At 49.7% G+C, this 15,235-nt stretch overlaps 1 protein-coding gene across 3 annotated transcripts in view; it reads left to right on the top strand.

Moving 5' to 3' along the window:
* The window catches only part of OSBPL11 (oxysterol binding protein like 11), a 39,370-nt gene that overhangs the window by 17,473 nt on the left and 6,662 nt on the right, over positions 1–15,235 (top strand). For all 3 annotated transcript variants that reach the window (XM_077273361.1, XM_077273360.1, XM_077273362.1), the window contains 2 exons: positions 2,108–2,248; positions 2,328–2,811. In XM_077273361.1, coding sequence (XP_077129476.1) covers positions 2,108–2,248; positions 2,328–2,811 — 625 coding nt within the window. The remainder of the gene's footprint in view (positions 1–2,107; positions 2,249–2,327; positions 2,812–15,235) is intronic.

Here is a 15,235-nt window from a genome sequence, read left to right as displayed (position 1 = left end):
TCACCACAGATTGCGGGGGCATCTCCTGTGTACAGCGCCCTCTTCAGGTCACCACAGATTGCGGGGACATCTCCTGTGCACAGCGCCCTCTTCAGGTCACCACAGATTGCGGGGGAATCTCCTGTGTACAGCGCCCTCTTCAGGTCACCACAGATTGTGGGGACATCTCCTGTGTACAGCGCCCTCTTCAGGTCACCACAGATTGCGGGACATCTCCTGTGTACAGCGTCCTCTTCAGGTCACCACAGATTGCGGGGGCATCTCCTGTGTACAGCACCCTCTTCAGGTCACCACAGATTGCGGGGACATCTCCTGTGTACAGCGCCCTCTTCAGGTCACCACAGATTGCGGGGACATCTCCTGTGTACAGCGCCCTCTTCAGGTCACCACAGATTGCGGGGACATCTTCTGTGTACAGCGCCCTCTTCAGGTCACCACAGATTGCGGGGACATCTCCTGTGTACAGCGCCCTCTTCAGGTCACCACAGATGGCGGGGACATCTCCTGTGTACAGGGTCCTCTTCAGGTCACCACAGATTGTGGGGGCATCTCCTGTGTACAGCGCCCTCTTCAGGTCACCACAGATTGCCGGGGCATCTCCTTTGTACAGCGCCCTCTTCAGATTATCCCCTTGGTTCAGAACTGGGCTTGGCCGCTCCAGAACCTCCATCTTCTGGAGAAGCTGTTCTTTTGGAAGAGTCGTCGCTGAAAGGTGAAATTCCTCCTCATTTTCAGCATTTTAGCAGCGGCTGGAAGGTTCTGATGTAAAATTGTCTCATATTTGGAACTGTCCATAATCCCCTCCCCCTTGACAAAATCTCAGCTCCAGAGAACAATGCTGCCCCCACCATGCCTGACTGTGGGGATGATGATTTGTGCCTTGTGGAATAGCGGCTACAATGTTTTTCCCTCGGTCTCATCAGACTGAACACGTTTCCAGCTTTTGACCGACATGATGGAGGGTTTGGTAACAATTATCCGGACCTAGTTGATTTCTCGTTTGAAGAAAAGGCCTCGTCATCAGGGACGTGTAGACTTTTCATCCACTGTATATACAGTGTGGTAACGAAAGCACATGGGGTGATGAACCATGCAGGGTCAGAGGAATAGATGAGGAAGGGGAAGGGTCGAATGGGGGGACATGAGGTCCGGGCTGATGGAGCCACTGCCTCGTCATGTTTGTTTGGGTAAGATACAGAGACTTATGGGGAGAATGATGCAGCCGGACCAGAAATATGTGATGGGGACATAATACTGGGGGTGGGGGACATACACCTGCCCTGGGGAAAATACACTGGGGGAGTGGGGTGAGGACATACTCACAGCAGGGGGGTCATACTGTGGGGTTGGGGGGACAAATGCTGGGGGGGCGTAGACACGCCGTGGAGACATACACTGAGGGTGGAGTGAGGACATACACACAGCGGGGGGTCATACACTGGGGGTGAGGGGGACAAACACTGGGGGGCGTAGACACACCGGGGGGACATATGCACGAAGGGGGGTCATACTCTGGGGTTGGGGGGACAAATGCTGGGGGGGCGTAGACACGCCGTGGAGACATACACTGAGGGTGGAGTGAGGACATACACAAAGCGGGGGGGTCATACACTGGGGGTGAGGGGGACAAACACTGGGGGGCGTAGACACACCGGGGGGACATATGCACGAAGGGGGGTCATACACTGGGGGGCATAGGCACGCCCAAGGGACATACGGGGGGAACAGACATAAAGGTTCCTGTGTTTGCTGAGCCGCAGCGTTACGAACAGTCGGCATTTCTGGGTCGTGTTGAGGATTAGTGGCAGCGCCCTTCTCCTGGTTGTCGGAGAGTGCAGTCATGTGTCGGGGGCTGATACCTGCGGGGGCCGTCTGACTGTCCCCATGGCAATGGGTCGGGGTTTAATCTCTGGTCAGTTTTCCATAGGCGTATCCCCCCATTATCTGGCCTCGTCATCATCATCTGGGGGTCTGCCTCCTTGTCCCGCGCTCGTGCCTGTAGTTTTGGGGAGTGTATATTCTTGTATTGGGGAGTGCCCTATATTCTTGTATTGGGGGTCCTCGTCACCCCACCAGTATTTTGACCACCTTCCTTTTGTCTCCACAGGAACCTGTGGCTATAAACCCGGAGGAGGAGGAGGAGGATTCGTGCGAGCTGCCGGAGGACGACCTGGGGGCGGTGGAGGAGCAGCGCAGCGTCATCCTGCACCTGCTGTCGCAGCTGAAGCTCGGCATGGATCTCACACGGGTCAGTGCACTACTCCATGGACCTGACCTGACAGAGGCTGCCCTGAGTCCTCCATATTCTCACTGTCTGTTCCTTCCAGGTCGTCCTCCCCACCTTCATCCTGGAGAAGCGGTCACTCCTGGAGATGTACGCAGACTTCCTGTCCCACCCCGACCTATTCCTGGCCATTAGCGGGGGGCTCACCCCGGAGGCTCGCATGCTGCTCTTTGTGGAATATTACCTGACCTCCTTCCATGAAGGACGCAAGGGCGCCCTGGCTAAGAAGCCGTACAACCCCATCATCGGAGAGACCTTCCACTGCTCCTGGCGTGTCCCCAAGGAGAGCGTGCTGGTCCCCCAAACCTCAGAGACTCCAGAGGATGAGCAGGATCCGAGGCCGGAGGACCCCACGGCCAGCCAGAACTACTACTCGGTCAGGTTTGTGGCTGAGCAGGTTTCTCACCACCCTCCGGTATCCGGATTCTACGCCGAGTGTCCTGAGCGCAAAATGTGTGTCAATGCCCACGTGTGGACCAAGAGCAAGTTCATGGGGATGTCCATCGGGGTCACCATGGTGGGAGAAGGTGAGTGGGGCCCACAGGCTCTGCAACGCGGCTTTGCAAATCTGTAACTGTGCCATACAGTGTATACAGGTGCTATACAGTGTGGGGCGTCCAATACAGTGTATGCAGGTCCCGTGCGGTGTATGCAGGTCCCGTGCGGTGTATGCAGGTCTTGTACGGTGTGTCCAGGTCCCGCGCGGTGTGTGCAGGTCTCGTGCACTGTATGCAGGTCCCTTGTGGTGTATGCAGGTCTTGTATGGTGTATACAGGCCCCGTGCGGTGTATGCCGGTCCCGTGCGGTGTATGCCGGTCCCGTGCGGTGTATGCCGGTCCCGTGCGGTGTATGCCGGTCCCGTGCGGTGTATGCCGGTCCCGTGCGGTGCATGCCGGTCCCGTGCGGTGCGTGCAGGTCCCGTGCGGTGTGTGCAGGTCCCGTGCACTGTATGCAGGTTTCGTGCACTGTATGCAGGTTTCGTGCACTGTATGCAGGTTTCGTGCACTGTATGCAGGTTTCGTGCACTGTATGCAGGTTTCGTGCACTGTATGCAGGTCCCGCCGTGCGGTGTATGCAGGTCCTGTGCGGTGTATGCAGGTTTCGTGCACTTTATGCAGGTCCCGTGCGGTGTATGCAGGTTTCGTGCACTTTATGCAGGTCCCATGCGGTGTATGCAGGTCCCGTGCGGTGTATGCAGGTCTTGTACGGTGTGTCCAGGTCCCGCGCGGTGTGTGCAGGTCTCGTGCACTGTGTGCAGGTTTTGTATGGTGTATACAGGCCCCGTGCGGTGTATGCAGGTCTTGTGCGGTGTGTCCAGGTCCCGTGCGGTGTGTCCAGGTCCCGTGCGGTGTGTCCAGGTCCCGTGCGGTGTGTCCAGGTCCCGTGCGGTGTGTCCAGGTCCCGTGCGGTGTGTCCAGGTCCCGCGCGGTGTGTCCAGGTCCCGCGCGGTGTGTCCAGGTCCCGCGCGGTGTGTCCAGGTCCCGCGCGGTGTGTCCAGGTCCCGCGCGGTGTGTGCATCTCCTGTACAGCATATGAACAAGTGGTGGGAGAAAACAAACGATCAGAGACTCCCATATAGAGTAGAAAAGATGTAACATTTTATTAAATAGTACAAGAGTCATGGGAAAACGAGGAGAAATAGCTCAGGATGTGCAAGGGCCACACAGGGCGAGGAGCTGACAACCCGCAATACAGTGATGCAAAGTCAGGACATATAATATGGTGTCAGATTTCGGCTGTAAACCCGGCATCCGAATATACAGGAGCTTCTCACAAACTTAGAATATCATCAAAAAGTGAATCTCCTGTATTCTATAGAGTCATTACACACACAGTGATCTATTTCACGGGTTTATTTCTGTTAATGTTGATGATTATGGCTTACAGCCAATGAAAATCCAAAAGTCATTATCTCAGTAAATTATAACTAACAATTGTGGAGAAACGGGGTCAGTGGGTGCTCTCGTCCGCTGGTCCGGCTGCCTGTAGCAAGACTGCATGGACCACGGCTCATACCACTGAACGCCCGCTCTATCTCCCGGTGGGCAGTACACTACACAGACAACACAGGGTTAAGGTAAAACAGTGTGGCAATACTTTATTGAACCACAACACACAATAGCAAACAGAACAATCCCAGCAATTACCCCAAGATGGTGCACATGACAGGGTCTCGCCCTTCCGCTGACTCGCCGAGATAATGGTAGATGTTATGTCCGAGCTCCCAGGGTCGCTATTCCATCTGTGGTATGCACGCAGAGAGGAGGTAATGACAAGCGTAGGGAGATATCCGAGAGCAGTCATGTGTTCTTCAGCCGGGTCCAACAGACCCTCGGCTAAGATCCTGAAGAGTCTGTACAAGGTCAAAAGCCAGTTGACATGATGTCAGAGTTCCCAGGGTCGCTATTCCACCTGTGATACACACACAGAGAAGAGGTAACGACAAGCATAGGGAGATGACCAAGAACTGTCCATAGAGTCCATACAAGGTCCAAAGCCAGATGACATGATGTCAGAGCTCCCAGGGTCGCTACTTCATCTGTGGATGCACGCACAGAGAAGGGGTAACGACAAGCATAGGGAGATGACCAAGAACTGTCCATAGAGTCCATACAAGGTCCAAAGCCAGTTGACACGAGAGTCACCAACTGGCTTATCTGACCATCTCCATGGAACCAGACGACCAGCGGGTCCCAACCCTGGCTTTCTCCAAACATATCCATGGTCCAGAGATGGTCACTGGATCAGATCTGTGTCCTTCCAACCGGAGCCGAAAACCCCTGGGTTGTTTCCTATAGAATCCTAGATCAGTGTCCCTTGTGATGGTGCCACGATGAATCGGCTGCAGTCCTTTCTCTTGTCTGTTGGGTGGTTTGCAGAATGTCTGGCTCGTAGCTCTGTCTTACTTCAGACTCCCAGGATGTGATCTCTGAGTCTTTTTATACCCAAGGCATGTAAGCTATTTTTAGAATTACCCAGGGTCCTTCAGTCCAACATCAAGATAAGGTAAGGTATGGGATTAAGTAGCACTAATAGCATATAAGCACAAATCAATACACAAAGCTTAACCCACCCTATGTACAGTCACTATTACAGACTTACACAGTATGTTAGATAGTATATCAGTTGGCAAGTCTGTCTTCTTGACCCACCAGACAAACACTTAAATTCACAAGCCAATATACAGATAAAAAGCCAGTTCTTTTGCAAAAACATGGTTGTCTGGGAAATTATGATACAATCTGGTTTCTTCACAACAATAAACACCTGTAAAGGCTCCTAAGTGTTTATAAAGGTCCCTAGTCTGTTTCAGTAGCTCCACAATCATGGGGAAGACTGCTGACCAGACAGATGTCCAGAAGGCGTCACTGACACACTCCACAAGGAGGGGAAGCCACAAAAGGTCATTGCTAAAGAAGCCGGCTGTTCACCCAGTGCTGGATCCAAGAATATTAATGGAAAGTGGAGTGGAAGGAAAAAGTGTGGTAGAAAAAGGAGCACAAGCAACCGGGATAACCGCAGCCTGGAAAGGATTGTTAAGAAAAGGCCATTCAATAATGTGGGGAGATTCACAAGGAGCGGACTGCTGCTGGAGTCATTGCTTCACCACACACAGACGTATCCAGGACATGGGCTACAAGTGTCACATTCCTTGTGTCAGCCACTCATGACCAATAGACAACGCCAGAAGCCTCTTACCTTGGCCAAGGAGGAAAAGAACCGGACTGTTGTCAGTGGTCCAAGATGTTGTTTCCAGATGAAAGTAAATTTTTCATTTCATTTGTAAATCCAGGTCCCAGAGTCTGGAGGAAGAGTGGAGAGGCCACAATCCAAGCTGCTGGAGGTCTGGTGTGAAGTCTCCACAATCAGTGATGGTTTGGGGAGCCATGTCATCTGCTGGTGTAGGTGCACTGTGTGTTATCAAGACCAAAGTAAGCGCAGCCGTCTACCAGGACATTGTAGAGCACTTCATGCTTCCTTCTGCTGAAAAGCTTTTTGGAGATGGAAATGTCATTCTCCAGCAGGACTTGTCCCCTGTCCACACTGCCAAAAGTACCAATACCTGGTGTAAAAACAACAGTATCACTGGGCTTGATTGGCAGCAAACTCGCCTGACCATAACCCCATAGAGAATCTATAGAGTATTGTCAGGAGGAAGATGAGACACCAGACCCAACAATGCAGACGAGCTGAAGGCTGCTATCAAAGCAACCTGGGCTTCCATAACCCCTCAGCAGCCACAGGCGGATCGCCTCCATGCCACGCCGCATTGATGCAGTAAATGATGTAGAAGGAGCCCGGCCAAGTACTGAGTGCATTTACTGATCATACATTTCAGTAGGCCAGCATTTCCAATTTTAACCCCTTAAAGGGAACCTGTGACCCCCAAAATGGCCTATAATCTGCGGCCACCGCCATTAGGGGCTTATCTCCAGCATTGTGTAAGGGTACCGTCTCACAGTGGCACTTTTGTCGCTACGACGGTACGATCCGTGACGTTCCAGCGATATCCATACGATATCGCTGTCTGACACGCAGCAGCGATCAGGGACCCCGCTGAGAATCGTACGTCGTAGCAGATCGTTTGGAACTTTCTTTCATCGCTGGATCTCCCGCTGTCATCGCTGGATCGTTGTGTGTGACAGCGATCCAGCGATGCGTTCGCTTGTAACCAGGGTAAACATCGGGTTACTAAGCGCAGGGCCGCGCTTAGTAACCCGATGTTTACCGCGGTTACCAGCGTGAAAGTAAAAAAAAACAAACAGTACATACTCACATTCCGGTGTCTGTCCCCCGGCGTCTCAGCTTCTCTGCACTGTGAGCGCCGGCCAGCCAGAAAGCGAGCACAGCGGTGACGTCACCGCTGTGCTTTCCGGCTGGCGCAGACACAGTGCGGAGAAGCAGAACGCCGGGGGACAGACACCGGAATGTAAGTATGTACTGTTTGTTTGTTTTTTACTTTTACGCTGGTAACCACGGTAAACATCAGGTTACTAAGCGCGGCCCTGCGCTTAGTAACCCAATGTTTACCTGGTTACCCGGTGCCTTCAGCATCGTTGGTCGCTGGAGAGCTGTCTGTGTGACAGCTCCCCAGCGACCACACAACCACTTACCAACGATCACGGCCAGGTCGTATCGCTGGTCGTAATCGTTGGTAAATCGTTATGTGAGACGGTACCCTAATGCATTCTGTAATGCTGTAGATAAGCCCCCGATGTATCCTGAAAGATAAGAAAAACAGGTTATATTATACTCACCCTGGGGCGGTCCGGTCCGATGGGCGTCATGGTCCGGGTCCGGCGCCTCCCATCTTCATACGATGACGTCCTCTTCTTTGCTTCCTGCTGCGGCTCCGGCACAGGTGTACTGATCTGTCCTGTTGAGGTGCCGGGCCTCTCTGACCTTTCCCTGCGCACTGCAGTACTTTGCTCTGCACCTCAACAGGACAGATCAGTACACCTGTGCCGGAGCCGCAGCAGGAAGCAAAGAAGAGGACGTCATCGTATGAAGATGGGAGGCGCAGGACCATGACGCCCATCGGACCCAGACCGCCCCAGGGTGAGTATAATATAACCTCTTTTTCTCATCTTTCAGGATACATCGGGGGCTTATCTACAGCATTACAGAATGCATTACAGAAAGCTGGAGATAAGCCCCTGAAGCCGGTGGCCTTAAGGTACCTTCACACGAAGCGACGCTGCAGCGATAGCGACAACGATGTCGATCGCTGCAGCGTCGCTGTTTGGTCGCTGGAGAGCTGTCACACAGACCGCTCTCCAGCGATCAACTATGCCGAGGTCCCCTGGTAACCAGGGTAAACATCGGGTAACTAAGCGCAGGGCCGCGCTTAGTAACCCGATGTTTACCCTGGTTACCAGCGTAAAATCTAAAAAAAACAAACAGCACATACTTACATTCACGTCCCCCTGCGTCCACTTCCTGACTGACTGAGCGCCGTACAGTGAGAGCAGAGCGGTGACGTCACCGCTGTGCTGCTTTCACTTTCACTTTGCGGCGCTGAGTCAGAGGAGGAAGCAGACTGCAGGGGACGCAATGTGAGTATGTGCTATTTGTTTTTTTTACATTTTACGCTAGTAACCAGGGTAAACATCGGGTAACTAAGCGCGGCCCTGCGCTTAGTAACCCGATGTTTACCCTGGTTACCAGTGTAAAATATCGCTGGTATCGTTGCTTTTGCTTTCAAACACAACGATACACAGCGATCGGACGACCAAATAAAGTTCTGGACTTTATTCAGCGACCAGCGACATCACAGCAGGATCCTGATCGCTGCTGCGTGTCAAACGAAACGATATCGCTAGCGAGGACGCTGCAACGTCACGGATTGCTAGCGATATCGTTATAATGTCGTTTCGTGTGAAGGTACCTTTAGTTTATAGGCCTAAAATGGGGTGACAGATTCCCTTTAATGATCAAGCCAATTTTTACAGTTCTGACCACTGTCACTTTCATATCCCGGTGATTCTGAGATTGTTTTCTCGTGACATATTGTACTTCATGTTATTGTTAATTTTTCTTCAATATAACTTGCGGTTATTTGTGAAAAAAACTAAATTTCGTGAAAATGCTGAACATTTTTGCAATTTTCAAAATTTTAATTTTTGTGCCCTTAAATCAGAGAGTCACATTTCACAATATAGTTAATAAATACCATTTCCCACTTGTCTACTTTACATCAGTACAATTTTGGAAACAAATTTTTTTGTTTGGAAGTTATTAGGTGTTAAAACGTGACCAGCGATTTCTCATTTTTCCAACAAAATTTACAAAACCATTTTTTAGGTACCATCTCACATTTGAAGTGAGTTTGGGGGTAGTATAACAGAAAATACCCAAAAGTGACCCCATTCTATAAACTGCACCCCTCAAGGTGCGCAAAACCACATTCAAGAAGCTAATTAACCTATCAGGTGAAAAAAATAATTACAATTACTTTGGAACCAATTTTTTTATTATTTTCACAAGGGTATCAGGAGAAAATGGACCACATTATTTGTGGTACAATTTCTCCTGAGTACATACCCCATATGTGGGGGAAAACCACTGTTTGGGTGCATGGCAGCGCTCAGAAGGGAAGGGAGCTGTTATGACCCCAATGGCGAGGGTCTCAGAGGAACGTGGAAGTCTGCAGAATACAAAAATCCAGCTCATAGGGCAGTGGTAACTGGGTTGACCATATATCTACTCCTAACGCCAACACTAGAAGTAGCCGGGGATCATTCCTACGTTGATTCTAGATGACACGCGCCAGCCGGAGAATCTAGCTACCCCTAGTAGAGGAAAACAAAAGACCTTTCTTGCCTCCAGAGAAGGGGACCCCAAAGCTGGATAGAAGCCCCCCACAAATAATAACGGTGAGGTAAGAGGAAATGACAAACACAGAAATGAACCAGGTTTAGCACAGAGAGGCCCGCTTACTGATAGCAGAATAAAGAAAGGTAACTTATATGGTCAACAAAAACCCTATCAAAATCCACACTGGAAATTCAAGAACCCCCGAACCGTCTAACGGTCCGGGGGGAGAACACCAGCTCCCTAGAGCTTCCAGCAAAGGTCAGGATATAGATATGGAACAAGCTGGACAAAAATACAAAACCAAAACAAATAGCAAAAAGCAAAAGGCAGACTTAGCTGATATAACTGGAACCAGGATCAGTAGACAAGAGCACAGCAGACTAGCTCTGATAACTACGTTGCCAGGCATTGAACTGAAGGTCCAGGGAGCTTATATAGCAACACCCCTAACTAACGACCCAGGTGCGGATAAAAGGAATGACAGAAAAACCAGAGTCAAAAAACTAGTAACCACTAGAGGGAGCAAAAAGCAAATTCACAACAGTACCCCCCCCTTAGTGAGGGGTCACCGAACCCTCACCACGACCACCAGGGCGATCAGGATGAGCGGCATGAAAGGCACGAACTAAATCGGCCGCATGAACATCAGAGGCGACCACCCAGGAATTATCCTCCTGACCATAGCCCTTCCACTTGACCAGGTACTGAAGCCTCCGCCTGGAGAGGCGAGAATCCAAGATCTTCTCCACCACGTACTCCAACTCGCCCTCAACCAACACCGGAGCAGGAGGCTCAGCAGAAGGAACTACAGGCACAATGTACCGCCGCAACAAGGACCTATGAAATACATTGTGAATAGCAAACGACACAGGAAGATCCAGACGAAAAGATACAGGATTAAGGATTTCCAATATCTTGTAAGGCCCAATAAAACGAGGTTTAAATTTGGGAGAGGAGACCTTCATAGGAACAAAGCGGGAAGAAAGCCATACCAAATCCCCAACGCGTAGTCGGGGACCCACACCGCGGCGGCGGTTGGCAAAGCGCTGAGCCTTCTCCTGTGACAACTTCAAGTTGTCCACCACATGATTCCAGATCTTCTGCAACCTATCCACCACAGAATCCACCCCAGGACAGTCAGAAGGCTCCACATGACCCGAAGAAAAGCGAGGATGGAAACCAGAGTTGCAGAAAAAAGGCGAAACCAAGGTGGCGGAACTAGCCCGATTATTAAGGGCAAACTCAGCCAACGGCAAGAATGTCACCCAATCGTCCTGATCAGCAGAGACAAAACACCTCAAATAAGCCTCCAAAGTCTGATTGGTTCGCTCCGTCTGTCCATTAGTCTGAGGATGGAAAGCAGACGAAAACGACAAATCAATGCCCATCCTACTACAAAAGGATCGCCAGAACCTGGAAACGAACTGGGATCCTCTGTCTGACACAATATTCTCAGGGATGCCGTGCAAACGAACCACGTTCTGGAAAAACACAGGAACCAGATCGGAAGAGGAAGGCAGCTTAGGCAAAGGAACCAAATGGACCATCTTGGAGAAGCGATCACATATCACCCAGATAACGGACATGCCCTGAGATAGCGGAAGATCAGAAATGAAATCCATGGAGATATGTGTCCAAGGTCTCTTCGGGACAGGCAAGGGCAAGAGCAAACCGCTGGCACGAGAACAGCAAGGCTTAGCTCGAGCACAAGTCCCACAGGACTGCACAAATGACCGCACATCTCTTGACAAGGAAGGCCACCAAAAGGACCTGGCCACCAGATCTCTGGTGCCAAAAATTCCCGGGTGACCTGCCAACACCGAGGAATGAACCTCGGAAATGACTCTGCTGGTCCACTTATCCGGGACAAACAGTCTGTCAGGTGGACAAGACTCAGGCCTATCAGCCTGAAATCTCTGCAACACACGTCGCAGATCCGGAGAAATAGCTGACAAGATAACTCCATCTTTAAGAATACCAACAGGATCAGCGACTCCAGGAGCATCAGGCACAAAGCTCCTAGAAAGAGCATCGGCCTTCACATTCTTTGAACCTGGTAAATACGAGACAACAAAATCAAAGCGGGAGAAAAACAATGACCAGCGGGCCTGTCTCGGATTAAGGCGTTTAGCAGACTCGAGATACATCAGATTTTTGTGATCAGTCAAGACCACCACACGATGCTTAGCACCCTCGAGCCAATGACGCCACTCCTCAAATGCCCATTTCATGGCCAACAACTCCCGATTGCCCACATCATAATTTCGCTCGGCAGGCGAAAACTTCCTAGAGAAAAAGGCACAAGGTTTCATAACAGAGCAACCAGGGCCTCTCTGCGACAAAACGGCCCCTGCCCCAATCTCCGTAGCATCCACCTCAACCTGAAAGGGAAGTGAGACGTCAGGCTGGCACAAAACAGGCGCCGAAGTAAACCGGCGTTTCAACTCCTGGAAAGCCTCCACGGCAGCAGGAGCCCAGTTAGCTACATCGGAGCCCTTCTTGGTCATATCCGTCAAAGGTTTCACAATGCTAGAAAAATTAGCAATAAAACGACGGTAGAAGTTAGCGAAGCCCAAGAACTTCTGAAGACTCTTAACTGACGAGGGCTGAGTCCAATCAAGAATAGCTCGGACCTTGACTGGGTCCATCTCCACAGCAGAAGGAGAAAAAATGAACCCCAAAAAGGGAACCTTCTGTACACCAAAGAGACACTTTGAGCCCTTGACAAACAAAGAATTTTCACGCAAAATTTTAAAGACCAACCTGACCTGCTCCACATGCGAATCCCAATTATCAGAAAAAACCAAAATATCATCCAGATAAACAATCAAAAATTTATCCAGATACTTCCGGAAAATGTCATGCATAAAGGACTGAAAAACTGAAGGCGCATTGGAGAGCCCAAAAGGCATCACCAAGTACTCAAAATGACCTTCGGGCGTATTGAATGCGGTTTTCCATTCATCACCTTGCTTAATGCGCACAAGGTTGTACGCACCACGAAGGTCTATCTTGGTGAACCACTTGGCACCCTTAATCCGGGCAAACAAGTCAGACAACAGCGGTAAAGGATACTGAAATTTGACAGTGATCTTATTTAAAAGCCGATAATCAATACAAGATCTCAAAGATCCGTCCTTTTTTGCCACAAAAAAGAATCCCGCACCAAGAGGGGAAGAAGACGGACGAATATGTCCTTTCTCCAGAGACTCCTTGATATATGAACGCATAGCGGTATGTTCAGGTACCGACAGATTAAACAGTCTTCCCTTAGGAAATTTACTGCCTGGGATCAAATCTATAGCACAGTCACAGTCCCTATGAGGAGGCAGTGCACTGGACTCAGACTCACTGAAGACGTCCTGATAATCAGACAAATACTCCGGAACTTCCGAAGGCGTAGAAGAAGCAATAGACACAGGCAGGGAATCCTCATGAATACCACGACAGCCCCAACTTGAGACTGACATAGCCTTCCAGTCCAGGACTGGATTATGGGTCTGTAACCATGGCAGCCCTAAAACAACCAAATCATGCATTTTATGTAAAACCAGGAAACGTATCACCTCGCGGTGTTCAGGAGTCATGCACATGGTAACCTGTGTCCAATACTGCGGTTTATTTGCTGCCAATGGTGTAGCATCAATACCCCTAAGAGGAATAGGATTTTCTAATGGTTCAAGAGTAAAACCACAGCGCTTAGCAAATGAGAGATCCATGAGACTCAGGGCAGCACCTGAATCTACAAACGCCATGACAGGATAAGATGACAGTGAGCAAATCAAAGTTACAGACAGAATAAATTTAGGTTGCAAATTACCAACGGTGACAGGACTAACAACCTTAGCTATACGTTTAGAGCATGCTGAGATAACATGTGTAGAATCACCACAGTAGTAGCACAAGCCATTCCGGCGTCTATGAATTTTCCGCTCATTTCTAGTCAGGATTCTATCACATTGCATTAAATCAGGTGTCTGTTCAGACAACACCATGAGGGAATTTGCGGTTTTTCTATCACATTGCATCACATCAGGTGTCTGTTCAGACAACACCATGAGGGAATTTGCGGTTTTTCTATCACATTGCACCGAATTAGGTGTCTGTTCAGACAACACCATGAGGGAATTTGCGGTTTTGCGCTCCCGCAACCGCCGGTCAATTTGAATAGCCAGTGCCATAGTATCATTCAGACCTGTGAGAATGGGAAAACCCACCATAACATTCTTAATGGCTTCAGAAAGGCCATTTCTAAAATTAGCGGCCAGTGCACACTCGTTCCAATGTGTCAGCACGGACCATTTCCGAAATTTTTGGCAATACACTTCAGCCTCGTCCTGCCCCTGAGACATAGCCAGCAAGGCCTTTTCTGCCTGAATCTCAAGATTGGGTTCCTCATAAAGTAAACCGAGCGCCAGAAAAAACGCATCAAGATCAGCCAATGCCGGATCTCCTGGCGCCAGCGAAAAAGCCCAATCCTGAGGGTCGCCCCGTAAGAACGAAATAACAATTTTTACTTGCTGAGCAGAATCTCCAGATGAACAGGGTCTCAGGGACAAAAACAATTTACAATTATTCACGAAATTCCTAAACTTAAACCTGTCTCCGGAAAACAGTTCAGGAATCGGTATTTTAGGTTCTGACCTAGGATTTCTGATAACATAGTCTTGTATGCCCTGCACACGAGTAGCCAGCTGGTCCACACTTGTAATCAAGGTCTGGACATTCATGTCTGCAGCAAGCATAGCCACTCTGAGGTAAAGGGGAAGAAGAAAAAAAAAAAAACTCAGAATCTTCTTTCTTATAATCCCTCTTCTGCAATGCATTAAACATTTAATACTGGCCTGGCAAACTGTTATGACCCCAATGGCGAGGGTCTCAGAGGAACGTGGAAGTCTGCAGAGTACAAAAATCCAGCTCATAGGGCAGTGGTAACTGGGTTGACCATATATCTACTCCTAACGCCAACACTAGAAGTAGCCGGGGATCATTCCTACGTTGATTCTAGATGACACGCGCCAGCCGGAGAATCTAGCTACCCCTAGTAGAGGAAAACAAAGACCTTTCTTGCCTCCAGAGAAGGGGACCCCAAAGCTGGATAGAAGCCCCCCACAAATAATAACGGTGAGGTAAGAGGAAATGACAAACACAGAAATGAACCAGGTTTAGCACAGAGAGGCCCGCTTACTGATAGCAGAATAAAGAAAGGTAACTTATATGGTCAACAAAAACCCTATCAAAATCCACACTGGAAATTCAAGAACCCCCGAACCGTCTAACGGTCCGGGGGGAGAACACCAGCTCCCTAGAGCTTCCAGCAAAGGTCAGGATATAGATATGGAACAAGCTGGACAAAAATACAAAACCAAAACAAATAGCAAAAAGCAAAAGGCAGACTTAGCTGATATAACTGGAACCAGGATCAGTAGACAAGCGCACAGCAGACTAGCTCTGATAACTACGTTGCCAGGCATTGAACTGAAGGTCCAGGGAGCTTATATAGCAACACCCCTAACTAACGACCCAGGTGCGGATAAAAGGAATGACAGAAAAACCAGAGTCAAAAAACTAGTAACCACTAGAGGGAGCAAAAAGCAAATTCACAACAGGGAGCACCATTTTACTTTTTTAACG

Source organism: Ranitomeya variabilis, chromosome 7 (assembly GCF_051348905.1).
Source record: "Ranitomeya variabilis isolate aRanVar5 chromosome 7, aRanVar5.hap1, whole genome shotgun sequence".
In the NCBI taxonomy this organism is placed as follows: domain Eukaryota; kingdom Metazoa; phylum Chordata; class Amphibia; order Anura; family Dendrobatidae; genus Ranitomeya; species Ranitomeya variabilis.
The sequence above is the reverse complement of the archived record's forward strand: the minus strand, read 5'-3'. Positions and strand labels throughout refer to the sequence as shown.